Source organism: Artemia franciscana, chromosome 3 (assembly GCF_032884065.1).
Source record: "Artemia franciscana chromosome 3, ASM3288406v1, whole genome shotgun sequence".
NCBI classification, from domain to species: Eukaryota; Metazoa; Arthropoda; class Branchiopoda; order Anostraca; family Artemiidae; genus Artemia; species Artemia franciscana.
In genome coordinates this window covers 11,463,726-11,488,154 of record NC_088865.1, presented here as the reverse complement: position 1 = coordinate 11,488,154, position 24,429 = coordinate 11,463,726, and the positions used below count along the sequence as shown (strand labels likewise).

Here is a 24,429-nt window from a genome sequence, read left to right as displayed (position 1 = left end):
TAGTCGTTTCCTATCAAATCAAACGTGCCGACTCCAAATCTGAATTCAGATTTTCATTTTCCTTACCCTAACGCCCATTTCCAACCTAAAAGGACGGGGAGGAGAGTTAAAACTGAAAATTAAGAGATTGCTTGATTGTTTGGTCGTTTCCTATGAAATCAATGGTAATGAATTCGAAAATAAAGTTAAAAACTTGATTGTATGTAGTTAAATACCTCATGTGACTTAAAATGGTTGTGATAGGTGACCTACATGAACTAGTTATTTTAATTATTTTCGGTCGAATCACAATTTATTATTAAGCTAGGAGTGGCGCCTTAGAATATGAGTCTTGAACAGTTCAATTTCGAACCAGCATTCGAGACTTACCCTCCAGTTTGTGGTTTCATTCCTTGGTGCCATTCTTTTGTTGATTTAATCAGTGGGGCCATATACCTTATTACCTGCTAGATGACTGGGTTCAAAGCTATATACAAGGTTTGTGTCGTTTTTCAAAAATTTGAGAGCATCAAAGTTGTTGGAAGAGTCCGAAGACGAAGCATATTATTTTCAGCGTTTAGGAGAAAACGTCGATCATGATAAAAAAAAATATGTTTGACCTCATATTTGGGATAATAGTCCTTTATTTGATATAAAATGATTCTTTAGCCACAAAAATCCGTCAAATAGTGATTGCGAACTTCATTCTCCCCCCCCCCCTCCCCCTCTCTCTCTCTCTTCGTTCCATGAATGTGAAAATTGATGCTTGCATACGGAAAACTGGATTTCTGACGTCGGATCCGGATTGCTTGATTTGATATAAAACGACCACTTTATCCCAAAAACTACGTCCAAATAGATATTTCGATTTTCCCGCTCCAAGAGGGTTTTCGGATTGTTGTTCAAGGAGAATTTGAGGGGATTTTTGTGTGTGTGCTTGAGCTGATTTTTTCTGAACATTCTGTAGTAAAAAAAAAAAAAAAAATCTAGTCAATGTCGAACCAAAACGAGAGCCGAAAGACACAATAGTGGCAAAACTTATTTCTTTATTTCCTGATTATAGAAAACACAACATACCAAGATAACAGATATCAAATAAAAAGGCGTGTATTGTTTCCATCTAGTTTTGTTCCCATCTGTTTCTAGCTAATTCGCATGTTTGTATGTATATAATGTAAAACTGTTCTTTTGAAATCACCCTTCAGATGAGGTTTTGCTCCCTCTTCTAAAACGTATTTTGATTATATGTAGTTTACTCTTAGTCTAAACAGCCCGTCGCCCAAAACGTGAGGCATATACAGGCATGCCATTGAAAAGCAGCAGCAGCATAGATTTATCTATGGTCTCTTGCTGGGATGTATTAAGGGCATTTATTTTTCCATCTAGTTTTTCAAACTAGCTCATATCTAGTTTGTCAAATTTAGCAGCAATGGCGTACCACTCCTAGAATCTAAGGTGTTTGTTGGTGCAATCTTTAAAAGCGATAATAAACAAATATCTATTTTCCCAAATTTACCATTAAAATGTAAAGCTATTCCCTGGAATATAACGATAACATTTGTGAACAGATTTGTCTTTGTAACTGATTGAGTAGGACGAATAATGCTGATTTTATACCCGGGAATGAACCTTGAGAACTAAGATCTGACATTAAAAATTGAGCGGGGGTGTTCTCCCACTCTCACAGGCCAAGGAGCCTTTGTGGGAGTCTAAAGCTTTGTAATTTTGTCTCAGTTTGCTTTAAATAAATTGAATGATTGATTATAGTCCAAAGACTATAATCAATAATATAACCAAATAGATACATAACCAAATAGATACATAACCGACTATAACCAAAAATAGATACAAACAAAACCGGAAAGACAAGGCATTATTACTTGGGTGACTAAATGTACACACCTTGAATGAAAACCTTACTAACATAGGTTGCATTTATGCTTTGACTAAATACGTTTTGGTCGACGACCATCACGTATTCTGATGTGATGTTGTGACTCCCTGTTTTTATGTGTGAAATGATATCACTTGTTGTAGGGCTGAATTTAATAATATGTTATCATCGTTTTCAGCCTGGATTAAGTATTTAATTTTCTAGAAAAGATAAAATCTACCATAAATATAATGAGATCGATAGATCGTTCTCGACAGTCCTTTATATATGTTTCTCAACATCGACGTGGCTCATTACATAAGAAATGGAAGGAAGCGTCATTACTGGCAGCCAAAGATGGAAAGTTTGAATGGTATTTTAACTTTTTGGACAACGTTTCAACTGAATGGAATCAGCAGGTATTTATTCAGTTTGCTATCTACAGGGTGTCCACAAAGTCTGGATAAATACGAGTTATGATTTTTTAAATAAACTGATTAGATAAATTAAATATATAATAAAAAAGATAAGAAAAAGACAAAAGAATAAAGTAAAAGATAATATTTACAGATAACTTTAGTTTTCAAACATATTTCAAATACCATCTGACCATCCATCTGAGAAATTTCAGATTCTGCCTTCGCTTGAAATAGTGTGATCTGCAGCAACGACTGGTTCTGACGATTCTCTTGGATACTACGGCAGAACGAACGGCAGATAAATTAAATATATAATAAAAACTACGGCAGAATGAACGGCAGATAAATTAAATATATAATAAAAAACTACGGCAGAATGAACGGCAGATAAATTAAATATATAATAAAAAACTACGGCAGATAAATTAAATATATAATAAAAAAGATAAGAAAAAGACAAAAGAATAAAGTAAAAGATAATATTTACAGATAACTTTAGTTTTCAGATAAATTGGATGCAAATAAATTGGCATAAATGGACGGCTATGTTCACCTATTCAATTGAGTTCACCTGAATTTAGCAAGGCAAATAATCGAAGTCGTATTGAAAACACAATTCCTGTACAATATAATTAAATAAAATTGTTTTGTTCTATGAAAAATAAAATTCGTATGTATGCAGACTGTGTGGGCACCCTGTATTTAAAAAGATAATATTTAGAATTACCATAATTTTGAGAATAAAAAAGAAGAAGAAATGGTCCTGTTGCCAGGGCTATAGAATTGGAGTCATGGAGTTGGAGCTTTAGCAAATTTTTGCTGAATAGATTCGGAGTCGGTGTATTAAAAGCATCTAGAGTTGATTTCGGATTCGGTTATAATTTATAAAATCTAGTTAAATGAAGCTTTAAAATAAAGACTGTTGAGTCGGTGTTATAGTAAATTTTCACTAAATGGAGTTGGAGCTGGTATATTGAAAATGTCTGGAATGAGGAGTTGGTTGTAATTTATGAAGTCTAGTTAAATGAAACTTTAAAACAGGAATATGGATTCGAAGTTTTGGTTAATATCTGCTGAATGGAGTCAAAGTAGGAGTCGGAGTATTTAAAATTTCTGGAAGCGGAGTCGGTTATACTTATAACTTACGCTCTGCCTGTTACGCCTAAAGGTGCTATCTGACATTTTCATATTTCTAAAATAGTTGCTAAAACAGTTTTCTGAGCTTTTCTCAAGTGGAGTATCAACAGGGCAATACATCTTCAATCACGAATTGATCTTTCTGATCTATATTGCACTGCTTGGTCCAATTTATAATCCCTTTGAGAATAGCCTAGCAAACACTTTCTCTCAGAATTGGGAACATCTCAGTTACGATCTTTAGTTGCGACAGCTGACAGCTGGATGATATGAATCTTTAGATGTGGTAGCTGGTTTTGACTTTAAATGATAAAAATTTCCATATAGAAAAAGGAGCTGTTGAATCCATTGCCCTCCCGCCTAAAACCATCTTTTTTGTTGTTGAGCCTGTTCTCTCAGGAGAAGTTTGACTTAGAACAAGACGAGTAAAAGTCTTTAAATTGTTTATGTGCTCTTTGGTAAGCGGACTCTTTTGGTTACCGTTCTAAAATAGTTGATACGTTTTAGGGTTCCAGACTTGGAAGCTTAAGTTATTACCATGTTTCTGCTTTAGGGATACGGCATGATATGGCAGGATATGGCATGGGAGAAGAAACTATAAATAACCATTTATTTTACCCATTTATTTATTTAAACCATTATTTATTTAATAATCATTAGTAACTTAATGAAAAAGTAATTGCTATGATTGTCAGGTTTTCTTTTCAACAACGGAAGATTTTCAGTATGTTTTCACTTTTTGGCAACGAAGCAAGTCTTATTTTCGTTATTCTAATGTATAGTCCCTGGCAATCCATTGGTTTTGTTAGTTTTTCTTATTTCCTCCGATGTTCTTATATTGTAAATTAATGTAAAATGATAATTTCCTGTGGTGCAAATTCCTGATAAAATGAGTGTTTTTCTGTCAATTATGTATTCTAAGATCAGTTTTTACTAGTGTAGTAATCATAAATTGAACTGCTTGCATTTAGCCTTCTTGAAAGTGCCAATTCTTTTCCATTACCTGTTGGTGGAGGCTTTTTGCTTGTATTCTTTGTTTCCCTTTTTTTCTGTTTTTATTGGACTAAAAAAAGTTAGAAATTAGAATAAACTAAAGTTTTATTCATAAATAGGAGCTGTCGCCTCAAGTATAAAAATAAGTCATCATTTATTCTTCAGATTTGGCTTTTTGTTTTAGTTGTCGCCTTTTCATTGCAAGTGCTTGTGATTTATAGTTTCAGCTATTATTTTTTGTCGTCTTTTTTCTCTTTCTTTTTTCTTAAGATTTAAAGTCCTATGCTTAATTTGGAATATTTGACGAGGATGAATTGTGTTGCTATTTTTGCCAAATTGACAATTAATTCTTAGCCACTAAATTACGTCCGGCAAAAGAGCAGGTTGGGTTTAATTCCGTTTTACTGCCGTCTTGCACAACAGTCTCTCTGACAGTCCTCATTTCCCCTCACCGTCCACCTTTTTGTCCTGACGGTCCTTATTTTCCCTCACCATCCATTTTTTTCCCTTGATGGTTCTCATTTCCTCTCACCGTCCACCTTATCCTCCTGCATTCCTCATTTTCCCTCACCGTCTGCCTTTTCCTTCTGATAGTCCCCATTTTCACTCACTGTCCACTTTTTTCTCGTGACAGTTGTCATTTTCCCTCACCGTCTACCTTTCCCCCTGATAGTCCTCATTTTCTCTCACCGTCCATCTTTTCTTCCTGACAGTCTTCATTATCCCTCGCCGTCCACCTTTTTCGCCTGAAAATCCTTATTTTCCCTCACTGTCCTTCTTCAAATAATTTTTTTTTTAATCCAGCTAAACGAGAAGTAACAAAAAGTAGTTCTTTTAATTTCTTTTTGCATTATAAACTTTCACAGTGTTTATTTAGAGCTGTGGTTTCTACCCGAGTTTTATGGTCGTATCCCTTTGATCTTATGGCACGTTTCTCGTCCCTTTTTTTTGAATTTGAGAGCAAATCTTATTAAAATAATGTTTTAAAAATAATATTAGGTAGTTTTATATTTGTAACTGTTAATTTGAGCATATTGACTTAGTTTAGTTTAATTGACCGTATTCAATTTCGCTGTGGCTTTGCAGAATAGTCTCCTCGACAGTTTTCCTTTTCTCTCACGAACCGTCATCAAGTAATTTTTTTTTTTGCAATCCAACCAAAAAAATGAGACATTTCAAAAAAAAGTTTCTTTTAGCTAATAATTGTCTGTAATTCCCGTGGCCTGCCAAAACATAATTTTACCGTTATCAAAAAGTATATTATCTTAGAATTTTATTTTATTTCCTATCTTTTTTCCTTTCCTTTTTTCTTATTTTCTTTATTTTTCTTTTCTTTTTTTCTTTTCTTTTTTACCATACCAAATATACCAAACAATATATACCATAAAAAGAAAATTCTCTTTCTTTTTCTTAAAAAATGCATTTTCATTTTCATGATTAATGCCAATTATACGCATTTATTATACGCATATATTGTACGCATCTATACCTGTTTTTATTATTAGAGATACAAATTTTTGATTTTTTTTTCAGAATATTTGGCTGGAATCAATGGCGTCGAGGGATCTTGATATTCAATCCAATTCATTTGAACTTCTGGCCGATGTCTTTGCTAAACTTGAACCAACCCCATCAACTATTTTGAGTGACGTACTTCAAGGCCATGGTAACAAACTTGTCGGATTAGAATCGCTGAGAACTTATTTAGATCGATTTTGTGTCAATCTTTGTTCAGAATCGGTTTCGAAAAGATGTAAATTAGGTTAGTAAAATTTTTGCTTTGTAATAGTGTTTCTGTTAGTAGTAGTTCAGATTCGGCAATTTAAAAGGTGTTGGGTAACCCTTTTCTTATACCTGAAATTTGTTGTCTATCCTATTGAGCTCACTAAGGCTCGTCGATTGCTTTTATAATTTTCCCGTATTTTATTTGATTCTGAAGAGATTTGGAAGTTTTCCAGCACCTAGCCTCGTGCGGCTTGCTGCTGCAATAAATCCTCAAACCTGCTTTAGGCTACACTAAAAAGTGGCTTTCCGTCTGAAGCATTACGATTCTTCTGCCTAGAATAATTGTACAGGTTTCCTAAATAATCAAACTAAAAGACCCCTTGCGACAATACATTGGATAGAAACTTTACCCAATAATCAAAGGGTCAGAGGTTCGATCCCGGTTGTCGCAATGAAATAGCGTTCATAGTCAGAGCCACATGCCAGTTCTTTGTTTAAAATTTGCCTTCATAAAAACATCAACATTTATCCAAACAAAGTATTTTTTTTCGTCCGAATGTGAAAAATTTCATTGCTGGAGTAAAATTTGACTCATTTCAAATCATTGCTTCAGTAAATGTCTGAAAACCCCAATGAGATGAATATCCTGCATTCCGTTCTGCTTAAGTTTCTACTTCAGCCATTTGAAAAGAATAAGTGGCTACGCCTATATCGTTTTCCATTTATGTTGTTACTGAAAAAACTTTGAGCAGAAACAAAAATCTCTTGTAGTATCACTTGTTTGAGGTTTTGAGTGATGAAATAGCGCTGTTTGATTTATATGATCAATTTTCTCAGGATTTTGTCGCGGGAAAGAGAAATCAACTCCTGTGCCGGTAAAAAAAAATGAAAGTACTTGAAAATTATGAAATTTAATTGATTTTCTAATAGAATACATTACGGAGTAGTTTTAATGTTGGGTTTGTTAAAGTACTTTTTTGAACTAAATATATATTTCCAAAAGTTTATGTCCCAATAAAATCAAAAACATTGAAATGTTCAACATTTGAAAATGTTGCAAAATCTGTCCTACTTAAAAAATTCTCAGCAAAAATTTAGGGGAAAAAGGGAAATAGATCCAGTCAGTCTTCATAACCTTGTTTAACATCGCTAGAGACTCAAACTGCCTTGCTATATTTAATCCTAGTTTATTGAATAAAAAACTTTAGATCTAGTCAATTCCAATAGCCTGTACTAAGTAACAAGGCTTTCAGTGAATTTAATGTTGTACATGTCCCAATCAAAAATATGGCATTTTCATTCAATCGTTCGGAATCAGAGAAGCTCATGAGTGCTGTCTCTTGTCCCGTGCACATCCTGTCAAGGGTGCCATAGCACTATAATCATAAACTCAGTGCGCTGCCATAGTGCACTATATGCTTCGTTATTTTTATATTACAATACACTATCTGCACTCTGAAATCCTGTATAAATAACAATATGAACGTCATATTCAAGGTAGGAAAGTTGCCCTATATTTTTATTACCCTATATTAATTTTGCCCATAATTTTTTTTTATCGCCTTAAACTGTCTACACTTGAAAATTCTGTCTAAATAGCAATATGTACAGCTTATTGAAGCCAGGAATGTTGCCCTATACTAATATTGCCCATTGTTTTATCACAAGAATCTACCTACACTCTAAGATTCTGTTTAAATAGCAATATGAACAGCATATCCAAGGTAGGAATATTGCCTTATACTTCTTTCTGAAAAGGCGAATATTTAAACTACGACGGAAGGGCAAATTCTTCTCTGAAAATATTCCTTAGAGAAATAAGGAATACACTCTTTCAAACTTCACATCCATTTTCTTTGCAAACAGAATTTCTATCCCCCTCCATTGTCCGTAATTTAAAAAACCGTTAAATTTGTTCCATAATTCTATTTTTTTAAATACAATTTTCAGGGTCTTATCCCGCTACAATCCTAGAACCTGTGCCGTTTGTATGCCACCCAGTGACCAATCATCTGGTATCTGTCAACCATTTACCCTGAATTTTGCTCAGAATTGTGTATGTCGAGCTTATTGCTAAAGGAATTAATAGCCTGACTTTCAGGGATGACCTCCTTGAGAGGATTTTGTAGTGGAAACACTGTCAGGGGCGTCATACCTCAGGGGGGGATCGTTTTAAGCATGTGAGTAACAAATTTGAGACGGTAAAATAGTGGCAAGAAGCGCCACTATCACTGAACTTTATTATTTTTTCACTTTAGAATGTAGAAAAATGTTACTTTCGCGTCTGCAAAGATAGAAAGGGAAAGGGAAATGAATCCATGCATGGATTTTTAACCACCCTGGAATGGAATGAAGTGATTTTGATTTCTGTGAAGGGTAAGCAGGAAAGAAGAATTTAAGTCATGCAAGAAAAAAATATGTGGGTTGTGTCACATTTATATCCATGCGAAGAGCAAAAGCTACATCATTTTTTGCCCAGAGGTGGACGTATTTTTTAGTATTCATGACGCATCCAAAATTACTTCGAACATCCAAAAAAAAGGCATGGAACAAGAAACAGTCAGATTGAATTGCAAACGAAAATATGACTAAAAACTAAAGAATAACGTGACAATTATGCTATTTCGTAATTTAGATAATTCAGAAATTACAATGTAATAAGGAAATTTATTTTCCTATAAATAAATAAATAATAACTACACTAATGCTTAATTTAGATATTTCAGAAAGCATAGGCACTAGAAAATTCCTGGTTGTTAGTGAATTATGTAGCAGCACAATTAAAGCAGAAATATAACGACTGGGGAAAGATGAATATAATTTTTTCGGTATCTATGGCGTTCATGCAAAATTACACATGATTTTGAGTGAGTCTGAATAGCTAAATTGAAAGATATGAAAAAATGTCTCAAGAAATGGTGCACGAAAATGAAGCGCAACAAGATCTGCAGCTAGAAGACATGTGACAATGAGGATCACTACGAATCCCAAATGAGAATATTGATCTCAGGATAACTTACTTGAAATGTTTCAATTCAGGATACAAAAAAGGCCCAGACAGCATAGAATGTCAAAACATGGCTAAACCTGAAAATGTCTCTGTCAGAAAGTCTTCTGCTCAATTAAGGCACCTTAGAAATTTTGGCTGACTTGTTACATCATAAATACACTTAAAATGAATTAAATGAGTATAATAATAAATAGATGTATAAATAAATCATAAATAGGTAATATAAGTAAATAATATAAATAAAATAGATTAATAAATATCAATGAAATAATAAATAAATAAAATCAATTGGGAGTTTTGAAAATTTTTATTGATAGTTTTTTATTACATTTTTTAATTGATAATACGTCTTTTTCAGATGTTGAATTTCGAGAAAAGATTTACAAACTTGTTCAGCAAATTTTTTATCCTTATAAACAGCTCATATCTCAGTATGTTTTGATTGAAGCCGAGAAGTTTCCAGTTATCCAGTTCAAATCCGAAGACTGCTTCGATGCCTTAAGGTAAATTCATCTGTCTTGTTAGAAATTTTTATCTCTCTCCCTTAGAAACGGCTTTTGTCGACTGCAGCTGCGAGGTTTCCAGTTATCCAGTATAAGTCTGAGGATTGTTTTGACAACTCTGTTTTTCCTCTGCAAAACTTTCCTTCCTTGTAAACAACTTATATCCTTATAAATTTTGACTGAAAATGAGGCATTTCCTGTTATTGAGCTCAATCCTGAAGATTGCTGTGATGCCTAAGCTAACTTTATTTCACCTATTAAAATTTTAGTTTCTTAAAAACAGCTTATATCCCAGTATATTTTAATTGAAGCCGAGAGGTTTCATTTTATTTAATTTAAATCTCAAAAGTTTCGATTGATTTAGGTCACTGTATTTTCCTTAGTAGAAATTATGGTTGCAGTGATAGCACAGTGCTATCTCTGCAACCAATCCCTTTTCTTCCTCATGATTCTTTGACTCTTGATTATTAAAACCTTTCGTGATAAAATCGATTCGTGACCAGCGTTGCCAACACTTTGAAATTTATTGTACCAGTTTTCCGACTAAAATTATACCGCAGAATATTGGTTTGTACCATCTGAATAGCACGTTAAGAATCTCTGGTAATTAGAAGAAAATTATAGATAAACTAAAACTTGAAAAAATACTCAAGTCAGAAAGGATTAAGTAAAACCAAAAATTTTTATTGTGCCCAAAAATATCCAAATGCACTTTATAATTTGTTATCCAACATACTTCAATAATTTATAATTATTGAAATTAGAGTATTTTTTTTTAGTTGGGTGGCGTAATTTTTACAATTTGTAATGTTTCTCAAATTTAGATATTTTTTTTTCTCTCTCTTTTGTGCATATCTATGTTAAAATTTATGATGTTACTAAGTAAGTTGTTGTTGGAATTTATTATGATACTAAAGAAATGTAATTAAGTATTATTCATATAATTTTGGTTTGTGTATAGTGGTTAGTATTTATTTTTGTTTGTTGTTTTATATTTTATATAGTCAGTTTATTTATTATATTTTCTTCTTTCTCTTCAATTTCCTTTTTATTTTCTTCTTTCTTCTCACTCTTCAATTTTTGAGGCTAATTAAACGTTTGAAATAAGTTGAATTGAATTGTGCCAGAACTTTTAAATCTTATCAAAAACGGTACTTTTGCACAGCGTTGTCAATATTGTTCGTAACACCACTATTTAACTGACTTTTTAAATCAATTTTTCAGGGAAGTCAAGCAAACGACAATCAGCACATTTGTTACATTTTACGAATCTTTGCGTCGATGTCAACAGCTTACTGCTGATAGACATTTGGTTGTATTAACGAAAGCCATGGTGACTCATTTAATTCATTATTTAGGAGCTTTTCAACTGCTCTTTGATGCAATTAATAGAAGGAAACAGGCTGATGATTTTTCAAATTGTGATCTGTGCTTACGTTTTATTGAAAGTTTGGGTATGTTTTTATTGTAGCTTCAGATCTTTGGACTTTGAGGGTTTTCTTTTTTGCTTTGTTCATGTTGTTAATTGTTGTTGTTCATGTTTGTTCAAAGTTTGTTCAAATTTGCTACTTGCTAATTTGGTCATCGACATTTTATTATGTTTATTAACCAGTTTTCATACTCTCCCTCTGTTTCCCCTCTCTATCACTATCTTACATTTTATCTTTGGTTAAAGAATGTTTCTATTTAATTAAAGTAATACAGTAGCCAACCTTTTCTCCCCCCCCCTTTATCTCTATCCTTCTTTCTGGCTCCTCCTCCCTCCTTCTCTATCTCTTTATCTATCTATCTTTCCTTGAAGAATGTATTTTTTAGCTGATTGGAGTGATAATTCTACTAAATTCATCATTTTTACTCTATAGGTTTTATACTTTTTTACATTTTTAGTCTATTTTTACTCTATATTATTACTCTATTTATGCTCTATACTTTTTAGCTCTTGTTTTTGGTTTTTTTTTTGGCATTCTATTTAAGAGACAAATCTACTAAATGGTAAGACCTGTCTTTTATCTCTCTCTTTTATGTTAGGGTAGGTGAACCCATGATATTTTTAATCACGCCATCTCGAATTATTGGATATCAATCAAAGTTTTCGAGTAGTAAAACTAAGTGTCTTACTTCGGGCTTTTCGTTGTCTGAAAACAATCCATCCTCTTGGGAGGGGAAGGGTCTCTAAATACGCGCAATCAGGATATCTATTATTAAATGTGGTAAGACAATTCCAGGGATTGAGCTATATAAAATTAGAGAAATTTCACAATTTCCATACTGTATAAAGCATATTTAGCTGTATATGTTAAGTTTTAATGCTTAGTAGTATGATGGTATGTGAAAGCCCTCGCCCTCCCAATCCGGTGGGTACTTCTTATTTCTTAAATATAATTATTGCTTAATTGGGGTAGGAGAACCGCTTTGAAATGCCTCCTCATGCACTTCGAAACTGTTGGTAGTAGTGAATAGTGAGTTCAGCGAAGTGAGTCCTGGTTGAACTTCGCTGAAGTAAGGATGATGGGACTTTTTTAAAAAAAATTTATATTCTATTCATCGTATGTTGTTGTAAGTTTTTCTTCTTCTGTACATTTGTGCTTTCCTGAGGACGGCCCTTGGATATAGGGTCGAAATGTTCATTCGAATTAGATTTCCACTGTCTTGCGAAAAGAATTCTCTATTGTTCTTCTTGTTTTTGATGTTTGTGTATACAAGTACCCTGAATGTCCGAATTCTGGTTAATGTCGACATTCACCGGTAAATGTCCAAAATTCGTTTTTCTCTATTCAATTAGCTTTGCAATTCATCTTTTCCAATTTTATGCAAGCTATGATGGTCATAGTTAAAGTTAGATTATATTATATTATTTTTGTTTAGGTTAGGTTAAATTTGGTTATAAATGTCACAAATGGGTTAAAAACAAATGGGTTGAAACCAAACCTAATTTGACCTAACCTGTCATCATCAAACCTTGCATTAAATTGAAAATGTTGACTAGAAACACTGACTAAATCCCAGGAGAAAAAAATGGTATGTCCTACATTCACCAGTATTCTCTCCAAAGCTAATGAATCAGTAAAAAGAAATTTGTTCCGGACCCATGACCCCCGCCTTTTATTTGATCAAAAAGGACAGATTTGGCAGTATGAAAGAATTCTCTCTGATTCCCTTCGAATCAGGGAAATGAGGAGCATTTTTTTATGATGAATTTAGGAAAGGAGTCGTTAAAGTATGCTATTGAATTGAGGGTGAATAGCTCACCACTTGGGGTAAGAAGGAAATATTTTGGGAAGAGGCAAGGGTAAAATGATCTTTACTTTTGCCGCATGTGAGGAAATATAGATGAGACGGTGGGTCATACGATTGGTGAGTGGAAGAGTTGAGTGGGTTGCAAAAAGAAGTGTATAGTGATTTTGGTTTTGAGGAAAGATGGTTGGCAAGTGTGGTGTAATGTTTTTGTTTAAGTAGTGTTTCTTTCAGTTTCCTTTATGTCAATTTGAGTTGAATTTTCCTTTTTCTTTTTTTTTGTATTACCATGGCCCCAGGGCTTTTAGAGCAAAAGTTATTATAGTATTCTACTATTCTTTTTCTCATTCATTTTTCATTCATAGCAACTGAGTAGGGATTTTTTCATATTAACTGATTCTATAGACAACCGTATACTTCTGCTCCTTTGAGTTTTGTCTTTTTAGTTTATCAGGTATTATTTTGAATTTATTTAAGTTAAGAAATTTTTTTAAAGCAGTGTAATTGCTGAAATTTATTCTAAAAAACTTAAAAGTAATAAAGGTACCGCAGTAAAAAAGGGCCAATAATAATGAGCAAATAGGAATATTGGCCAGTAAATTAACAGATTTAATTTAGTAAAACTTATTCATTGAAAATTTATGAGTATTGTGAACTTTACACTGATACAGAAATTTTATTAGTCAAGTTGAAGCTACTCCTGAGGAGAACAATTTTGAATGATGAATTTGACGGATGTTTGATTTTCATTTTTGCTTTTGTTTATTTTTATTTTTTCGTATTATTGCTACATTGTCATTGTGCTAATCAGCATTGACTACGACATCGTTAATCAATTAGTAATACTGGGTTAATAATTATCGATTAATAAATGATGGATTGATAATTGTATTAACTATTAAAGTAATAAAATAAGTGAGTCTTAGTGAAATTCAAATATCAGGATTTTGCAGGTTTTTTCATATATTACTGAGTAGTAATAAGAGGGGCCATCAAAATCTGTTTTCCGAAGGGGGGGGGGCAAGGGTGTTGTCCAGTTTTCTTTTGTACTGATTTTGTTTGTTCATTGTTTTTATATTTTTGTGGCTACGGCTTTTACGTTTTGCTTTTATTGTTTATACTTTTATTATATTTTTTATATGTTTATGCTTTTATTGTTTATACTTTGGCTACGATACGATTAGCAATATTCCCTTAAAGAACCCTCACATATAGCTTAAAAGCATATGACACATATTTTATGAAAACTTGTGTATTGTTTATATACTGCTTAAAAATTGTTTTCTATTTAAGGAGACGTTCTGGTTAATCTGGCAAAACTTGATACTGATCTTACAAACCAGATAAAAAAACTAAAAGACATGGAACCTCCTTTTTGTCACCTTGAAAAGTCAGACTATGTGATAATTGGAGACGATGTGAGAGCTGAAGTCGATTTGGTTCTTGTATCTGTAAAGAAAGGTTTGTTTAGAGGCTATTTCTATATTAGGTTAAAAATTATTTTTTTATTAATTAGGTTTTTGATTTCATTTAATTTGAAAATTTCATCAATTATTTTAATAAGGCTTAGAAAAAAAATAGAATTTAGCGATTTAAATATCGTAGTAAAATAGTTTGATCCTATTTTTAATTAATAATCATAATTATTAGGTCGCGTTGAAACCCGTATTACCTAGAAGAAAAAGTGTATCTGTGGAAAAAAAACTGACAAATCACCACTTTCAGTTTGTATGAAATTCTCGATCTAATTACAGAATAGGATGTTTAAAAGGATCCAACTTTTGGCACGCAAGCACATCCCTTGTGAGATTGAAACTACTAGACCAGCAAACAGTGTTTACAAAAAAAGTGTTCAATTCGGATGCCAGAAGTAACCTTAGTCATACAGAATAAAATCGAATTTCTAACTATCGAAGAGGTTTTCTTTGAAATCTATATTGCAAGAAAGTAAAAATATGCATTTCAGAACAATGTACTGTAACCGCTGGATATGGCTCCTAATTAATTGATTGATGAATTATATAAAGCGTCATTTGTTAACTAATTAAGGATTTTGATAGAAGTATCTAGATGCGCTTTTGAAACGAACAATCTTTTTTTTTAATACCGTAGAATCTCAGTTTTTCAATTTAGCCAGGGCAGACAACGTTTAAAGAGTTCTTCAACACAATGTATCCTTTCTCATCTATCTGCTACTACCAAAAATAGCTCAATATTATCGCCTAATATTACGTGAGGAGGCACTACTGCCTGTCTTTTAGGAGGCACTACGGCCTCTTTCTTAATAAATAGACTTTTAAAAAGGCAGTATCTTAAAAGAAGAGCCTCCAGATGGTGTGAAGGATAAGTTAAGTCTGCTCTACTTTTGTAGCCTTATAACTAAGGAATGTTGCAGGAAAAGTGTTTAAACTAGAACAATGAATACTTCTGTCTCAAATTTAACAATAGCCAATTAGGGTGGAGCAAAAATGTAACTATTCACCTAAGCTTCGTTTTTGTGTTATGTATTGGACCGTTAGAGAAATAGTTCTGGATTCATATTGCTATAAATTATTCTGTTTCTGTATGGTAATGATCCAGTTACTTTGATTATATTACTCCACTTACAATTATATAGGGAAGTAGCAGGATATGGGTCCTATAAATATTCAATAATGCTTAAAGGGTGCTGACAGGGTACCAGGTTTCCCTTGAACGGTGATTGGTCCTTAAAAATGGCACTATAACTCATAATTTACCATCGAATGGACTCTTCTAAGGTTTTAAGGATAAATAAGACGGGGTTTGACGTATATAAGTAAAATAGGGATAAATATAGATGGAGTTTGACACAGATAAGTAAGAATGAAAGCTGTTTAGCAATAGCTATATAAGTAGAAGCACAGCATCTGAGAGATAAGTAGGATCTGAGCAACACCGAAGGGAAGGCTACATCTGAGCAAAATAACTAACTTTTCAGACAAAGACAGACAACGCAAAATCTTTCAATGTGTGTTCGAGCTACTATGAAGATAGACTACATTTTATTTTGTCAGTTTTTTTGACTATATAATCTTTTTGTCCTGATTTTTATTCTGAAATATCATTTCAGAGTTTCTGTATTTATGATAGTATTTTCAAAAAGACATCTTATCTTACAAATAGAGAAAAGGATAGGTGATGATAGTACTACTTCTGTTGTTGGTAGCTGTTCGTTTCAAGTTGACTGGATTATTCATTTTAGTTGCTGTTCGTTTTCGAATTCATTTCGAAAACGATATATGCTGAACGTATGTTTAATGTAGTGATTCATTTAAATTGCTATTTGTTGGGGGGGGGGGGGGTAATATTCATTGATAGTAATTTTTCATAAGTAGTAATTATTATATGACCGTATGTCTCCCCGTGTTGGGTTTTGAACTTTATTTTTTTGTGGAAAGTTTTCTTTGGGAAACATTTGAATCGAATGAAGACAAGAATAAATTTAGAGCTAAGATCATAGAGAAAATCGAGAGGCTATCTCTTGGATCCCGTTAACATATTTGCTTCTTTTTGGCTACTTTTTTTTATTGGTTAAGAAATTACAGTATAAGTTTCACCTCTGACTAGTTATTGCATCTAGTTTTTACCTGGCTAAATGCAAAAGCTGCCGTGTATATTTTCGAAATACAGTATGCTTAAAACTTTCTTTTGGCTCTGGATAAATCTAATAAAAAGGTTACAAAATATGTTTTGTTCGAAAGGAATCAACCTATATTTTTTTGTAAAATTTAACATGGAAATTGATTAAAGAAATATGAATGTGACTCCAAGTCTGAAAGTCAAGATGGTAAATTTTATCATACAAAATCGGATTTACCATTAAATGTTTTTTCAAATAGCAGCTTCAGCATAACAAGGTCGAAAGTTATTTCGGGAACGTTTGCGATGAGTGCTATTCAAACGTCAAATAATGTTATAATTGCTATTCAATATGAAAAATGTATAGGTAAAAGCTAGGTGAGAAACGAAGATTAAACGTTAAAGAATTTGAAACATATTTTTCTTTGAATTCTTACGTTTTACAGGCGAGAATATAGTTTTGAATGCAAAGAAGGCCTATTCAGGGCTTAATACTGAGGCACAATCTGCTGCTTTTGAACTTATCTTCAAGCCGATTGAAAAAATGCTTAGATCAGTATCCTCAATCAATTGGAACAAAGAGAGTCTGGGTTTAGTTGGAGATCTGCCAGCATTCAGCTACTCTCCCCAGGAATATATCACTCAGGTTAGATTTTCGAAATTGTTTCTTTTAAAATATAGTTTTATTGTACCTTTATACAGTCTATTCATAAGCCCAGATCAGTATCATAAATTAATTCAATAAAGGGTTTAATTTAAAATCTGCCAGTGTTTTTAACTACCGAGCAAGATTGAATCTGGGGGGAGGGGTACCAGGTTAGAACACCCCCCCCCCCTCCCACCAGTTTTCGTCCGACCCGTAAAAGAGCATCAAAAATGCATATAAATTAATTTTTGAAGCATTATGTCAAGATCTTTTTGCATCCCTCCCCTTGCCTTGTACACAATTCCTGGATATATCCTTGCTCCCCAGGAATATGTGTTAAACAGTGCCAGTTTTAAGGGTTCTCTATGTTAAAAAAAAAATAGAGAAATATTTGTAAACTTTGAAAACTATAGAAATGTTTGTTAACTTAAGAAAACTATAGAAATATTTTAAGTGAGTTAAAGAAAAAGAAAATGTGGCAATAACAAAGTATTTATTTGCAAAACCAAAAGAGTAAGATTTAAAGAAGACTTTTAGTTCAACGAATTTATTTTTGAAGCCTGTATGGGTCTATTAAATGTATCTAGATGCTGGTATTGAGATTGTCAAAGGTTCAATTGACAATAGCTGACATAGCAGAAAAACCCTGCTGCGATTACCGTAAAGCTAAAATCCTAAGTACAAGAAATGAACATTGTTTGTTAGTGCTCTCGGATAAACTATGGTATCGAAAACTCAACATGGCATTTGGTGAACTCAAGAAAATACTATGACTTTTTTGTTGACATTTTAATGTGATGTTTGATATTGAAACTATTTATATTTTTTTTTTTAAACGGTACCTCAAACTCAAACTTTCCATAAAAAGGGATGATCCTTTAAATAAAGCTTGGACAAATTATCCTATTCAAAGTAAGAATGCAAGAAAAAAAAACAGGCCACAGTTGGTTGTATGACAAACAAATATCTGGCAAAAATAAAGTCTATTTTTATTAACAAAATTAATAATGCGCTAGGTTAATTATGACGAAATTCAAATTTCGTCTGACTGACGAAATATCAATCAGACAAGATTCAGATGCTGCAAAAAAGTTTTTACAATTGTATTTGGACGCAAATACTCAGAATATGATGACGCACTGGAACAACTGAACTTGAATTTTTTTTCAACAAAATTAATTATACACTAGGTTAATTGTGACGAAATTCGTATTTGAAATTTGAATTTGTCTGATTGACGAAAGATTAATCAGATAGGTTTGAGATGCTACAAAAAAAAGTAAGTTGTAAACATGTGCTTAATTAAAAAGTTGTAAACATGTAAACATGTCCTTAATTAAAAACTTGTAAACACATGTTGACACATCGATTTGGACTAAATTGCTTGGACTCCCCGACCCATCGTGGTTTATTACCCGATTTTGAGAAATCCCTACTGAAGGACCAAACACTAGGCTCCAACAAATAAAAAAGATCTGCCCAAAATTAATCGTTTACGAGATACATAAAAAAAAAAAATTTAATGATATATCGTAAATCATTTGTCGCTTATTTTACTCGGCACTTTAATGCCGAAGCTATTGTACATCATCACTCAAATCATCCATTCATAGTCATTTCTATTCAGTAAATTTGAAGAAATCTGTAATTTGTTCCATTTGTCAGGTTTGTTTTTCAATCGTTTTCAAACGTTCCTAAAAATTTGCCTAGCTTTCAAAGTGGTCCAATCCTCGATAGATTACAAGCACAGATAGCTTTATTTTTTCTCTGGACTTTCAATGAATTCTAAAAATTTCTATACTTCACTTCATTGCTAAAGAATCTGTAACAACCTCATTTATTAAAAATTATATTTCAAAAATGAATAACCACTAAAGTATATAAATACCCAGGTATTTAATGTATAAATATCCACGAGGAGGCTTTTAGGAGCCTAGTGCTTATTGGTAGAAAGAGTCTTAGGCACGCCTAATGGTTTTTGGCTCAACCATGTTCCAACTTTAATCTCTAATCTTTTGCCTCAGGTGGGTCAGTACTTAATGACCTTACCACAGCATCTTGAAACCTACACAAACGCTGACCATCCTGGACTAATCTACGCGTTGAACACTGGTGCACTGCCGTATTTTACACCACTGAAAAGTGAAGAACAGAATAATGTGTCCTCCTTGGCAGCGGAAATTGTTCTCGAATGCTTAGGCAGGGGTTTGTGTGAACAGTACGCCGACAAGATTTTGAAGCTTGGCTCTGTTGGTGAAGCTATGAAGCCCCAACTCCTTGCTGACATAGGTAAGTTTTCTGCCTGTTCGTAATTATATGTTTTGCGTTACTGACCATCCTCACGGTTTCCAGTTGCTCGTTGGCTACTATTCATACCAGTTGCTATTAAAATACTTAGGGTTGCTCGGATTATTTAGGTCGAGATTTTATTTCTCTTTATTCTTCTTTATTCCTCTTTGATTCTAATTTACCTCTTCATCTCCTCGTGCTATGCTAGTCGCTCATTGCAAACTAGTATGGGTTTTGTGTCTTGGTTCCGGTGGTAGATCACAATTTCCCTGTCATTCACTTTTTTGTGAATATTAGTGTGTTATCACGTACCAAAAGCTATATTACGATTTCTAGATGAAATATGCACAATAACCTTTGCTTGGAGAGAAGGATCCTAGCCCCTTCTAAGATCTAGAGGCTTTTGCGATTTTCCTGATCTTCCTAATAATGTAACCCCCTATAACTCCTAATAGTCTAGGCATATCACCAATCCAATTTGACGTCCAACCGTCACTGAATTCTTTATTGCTGATAGTCACATCATATTTTTACATTTTTATTTTATTATCATCCGACTTCAAAACTAATAATATCCAAACAATCCATCAACTGATGACAATGCTTGATAAATTCTCATTTTCAATTTTTGAAATTTATCCTTAAAATTTGCAATTGCCTCTTTAGAAGCCCCAACTTCTTGGTGGCTTAGGTAAGTTTTGGGGCTCGTCGTAAAGTTGTTTCTAAAATTGGTGCACATTGAAGCCTGTTTTGAATTTATTAGGTTTATTTTCATTCCTAAACATTCATTAAATCTCCTAACAACTTTGCAAACTAAAGAATGGGAAACTTCTTAGTGTTCGATTTTTTGCAATTTAATTAAGAAAGTAGGGACTAATTTCTACTAGCGCTACTGACAGAATAGTGTCTTGCGACAGCACTGAAAAAATCTTAAAATCAAATAATTGATATAATAAATTGGCAGTGTTGTTGGATTAAAGCTAAATTTTCTCTGTAAGTGACAATTAGATTTTTTATTCTTGAAGAACTATTTTAATTCAAAATCCAGTCTTCGTGGGGTGGGTCAATGCTAGCAGAGGGGGGACACCTTGGCAGGCTAAGTAGTGGAGTTGACTTTAAGCTGATGAGTCTGCTGGTAACAGAGTTTTGCTTCCTTTACCCTCCTCCGTTTTGGAATACTTGTAACAACAAGTATGGAGCTGTTTAAGATAGGCTAAAAATTGTAACAAAATCGTCAACCGCTAGATGGGGTTGTTGTTTTCTTCTTCTTTTTCAAATACTAGTGCCAGTTTCCAATCTAATAAATTTGCCATAATCTTTCGTTGCATCATTAATGAAAGGATAGAATGGGATAGTATCATCCAATTGTGGCCTTGTTTAAGTTCAGCAAATATTTTTACAAATGTTTCCAACTAATTATAAAATAAACTGTCAATGCTGTTGCTACTGTAAACTCTTTGTTACTGTTAGCTGCATTAAAGTAATACACTGTCAAACAGTCATTATAACAGGAGTATTATCTATCCAGGTCTGTTTTGATCTTCTCCTTTGCCCGTATTCAACCCCCCCCCTTTTTTTACCAGTATCCAACGTTTCTGCCCACTATTTCCCTTTTTGTCCAATATTACATGGAAACAGAGTATTTAATATCATAAACATTCCTGCTCTACTTTAAATGTTTAAAAATATTCTTCGCGCTGACTACTGGTCCTTCAATACAGTAAAGAAAAGGTACCCTTAAAAAAAGGTACCAAAAAAGGGTACTCTAAATAGGGACCAAAAAAGGCACCCTAAAAAGTGTACAAGAAAAGGTACCAAAAAAATATACCCTAAACAGTTGTTTTTATTTTTATCTTCATCTGTAAAATTAATTTTTCTTCTTCATAAAGTAGGAGGTCCATAAACCTCTTATATGATCTCGTTGCGACCCTGCTTCCTAATTATAGATCAATTAAAACTGCCAGTGCATATCAAGGAGGGAAATAATAAGTTTGTCTGTTTTAAGCATCACATCAAAAACATTTTAACTAAAACACTAATCTAGAAAAATATATATTAATTAAATATATTCGCAAATATTTCATATTTGTATATAAATTTATAAAAAATATTTGAAATATTTCTTACAAAAAATGTGTTGCTAAGAATATTTAGAAGACAAGATTTCAGAAGTGCACTAAATGTTTCAGGAATATTTGGCTTAGGCCAAAGATGCCTGAGGATGCGCATAGGGGTATTTCTCACATATGCCATTTTTCTGTTTTGTTTTTGTTTTTTAGTTTCTTTTTCTAGCTATTCTGTCCTCCTGTGAAACTTATTGCTATTATATACTGCATTTTAAATTACCATAGCTGAGCTGCGGAATATTGCTAGAATTTTTGGCCACTGTTTTGAATATTTCCGTGATGACACTAAGACTAGGAATTATTCCAAGTTTTATTGAAAACACGCCCTTATTGGAGTACAATTGATAACTCAAAAGATGACTTTTTTCCGGAATTTGGATAAAGATGTCTTAAATTATATTATAAAAAAGATGGAATGTTTTGACAAGCAAAAACGACCAAGAGACGGCACTCTGCGGCTTCACACAGTGTCATCGTTTTCATCATTCTGTTTTCAAACACATTAACTAAATGTGGTAAAAAGCGTATCCGTTTGTATTTTCCTGTTTTGTCAATATTTTTTTTTAGTCCTATTATGATACAGGAACAGGTATACTATCCGAAAATATGGAATGTTTAATATCACTGCAAAAATTGATCATCAATATGATTAATTTCTTAGACAATCTAGAGTAAATAGAATTGAGTTTTCCTTTAACTATCTTGTTTGATGTATAAATAGTTTGGTCGTCATATTAAAATTTGGCTATTTGTCATAGATCTTGTTATCTTTGTTCTCTTTAGAAGAATTTGTTAGTCTTTAGTTTCCCTTTCCTTTTCATTTTTTCTTTTAAGTTTCTTTCCTTTTTTCTTTACTTTTCCGTTTAAAATTTGGCTATTTGTTTTAGATCTTGTTATCTTCGTTCTCCTCAAAAGTATTGGTTAGGTTTTAGTTTCCCTTGCGTTTATTTTTGACACTCGTGTGTTTGTATTCATGTATGTATAGATTATACATAAATTATATTATATTTGTTATACTAGATTTATATTTGTTATATATATTTATTATATTATATTTGTTATTTTATATTAATTATATTAAATTATATTACACATAAATTATTATTATATTCGCAAATGAAAACCATTTTATCCATATTTCCTAAAATGACCTATTTTTTACGTCGCATTTCCTGTTGATATAATTTTTTTATTTTTTAGCCTAATTAACCATCACTGCCCCCCCCCCACGACCACAAACATAGCATCATTTCGGGGTGTGGAGGCAAAAGGTCTTAAAGTTCTGAGCCTCGATCACTGGATAGCGGGTCCAGCCCCCCCCCTTAATAATAATAATATAGCCTAATTTATATTTTCATGATCAGATTCACATAAAAAAAAGCGAGATGCTATGAATAGATTTTATAAAACCAAAAGCATGCTGACTTTGTTCTTGTTAAGGTTTAGTTAACGTAAGTATGTCCGTATACAGGGGCGTTAAGGGGCTTCCCCCCCCCCCCTCCCCACCCCTGCCCTCTCCGGAATTTATGCCCCACTCGTCAAATGCACAAAAAGAAATTATTGATGCGTTTTTAAGTCTTTTATTGTAAACCCCACCCCAAGTAAAAATCCTGGATGCGCCCTTGAATATAAGGCGTATATACATGTGAACTTCACCAATCCTGAAAATAAAATTAAAGTTAAAAACTGACAAAGGTAGGGAAAATGGGAATAGTTTCAAACTGGTTGGGATTTCAAGTAATACATCGGCAAAAAAAGATATTTTTCAGAATTTGCAGAGGGGGGGGGGTAATTTTCAAAGTCAAGATGGGCGAAAATGTAGGGGGTGCTTTCGTTGTGCATGAAAATTTAACCTAGAAATATGTACAATTAAAATATTCATTTTTGGTCATTTGTCCCTACCACAAGGAGGCGATAATAGTAGAAAGATGACGGATCATAAGTTTGCTCTCCATTTTATACACTGTTAATTGATAAGAAAGTAACTTTGACGATATTCTGCATGCTTCCCCCACGACCGTATCCAGGAATGATGATACCGTCTTTGCATCCCTTCCCTGAAAGTTTTTTTCTGACTTGTAGAAAAGTAACAAAAATACATATAAACAAATATGATGCATTTTGTAATGTTTTTGTCCCCCTTCCTTCCGAACAAAAATCTTGGTATCGACTGTATCTCCTCCCTCCCTCCCCCGTCCAGATCTTATTGGTGGTGGGTTTCGCTTTTTGTGATTGGAGTTCTTAGATCTTGGTATTCGAAACTTAGGATACAATTTTTTTCAGTTCTGAAATCTCGTTCTAATTCAATTTTCCATTGGTCGTGGAGTGAGACAAGGCGAACTCATATCCCCTCATGTTTGGTGTACGGTTTGAGTACTTTCCAGACATAAAATCAATATTCGACTCAATTTCTTGTGAGATAAGTCCTGGTCAGGGAAAATTTGGTCTGTGGCAAAATAAGATTGCGCAGAAGTATACCAGTCATCTCGTTTGGTTGTCTTCTTTGTTTTAGGTTGACATATAGTGCTTCTTCAAAATAATTTTAAAGTTGAAACATTATTCTAGCGAGAAGTGTTCGGTGATTTTAAATAGCCGACTACTCTGTTCTCTTTCTTGGATTCAACCTCGGACGGCTGTAGTTCTGCAAAATTGTTGTACCCTAATATTCTTCATTTTTTTCCAAACTTCTGTCTCCAGAATAAATACTGAAGTATTGGTGAGTGAATTTGTCCGATAGTTGGAGAAATTTATCGAAGTACTGGCTCTGGGCTTTAGAATGAAAAAAAAAATCTATGAAAATCAAATGTTGTATTTTTCGTATTTTTTTCATATTTTGATAAAACTTTGACATTTTTGTTTAAAAATTTTAAGGGACTGGATAAGGTGGGAAGGGAA

General features: G+C 33.1%; 1 protein-coding gene across 1 annotated transcript in view; it reads left to right on the top strand.

The window, feature by feature from the left end:
• Positions 1-24,429, top strand: part of LOC136024883 (conserved oligomeric Golgi complex subunit 7-like) — a 55,517-nt gene that overhangs the window by 29,660 nt on the left and 1,428 nt on the right. The window contains exons 5-11 of the mRNA XM_065700414.1: positions 2,078-2,271; positions 5,935-6,163; positions 9,495-9,639; positions 10,864-11,093; positions 14,167-14,334; positions 16,920-17,119; positions 19,144-19,408. Of these exons, the coding sequence (XP_065556486.1) occupies positions 2,078-2,271; positions 5,935-6,163; positions 9,495-9,639; positions 10,864-11,093; positions 14,167-14,334; positions 16,920-17,119; positions 19,144-19,408 (1,431 nt within the window). The remainder of the gene's footprint in view (positions 1-2,077; positions 2,272-5,934; positions 6,164-9,494; positions 9,640-10,863; positions 11,094-14,166; positions 14,335-16,919; positions 17,120-19,143; positions 19,409-24,429) is intronic.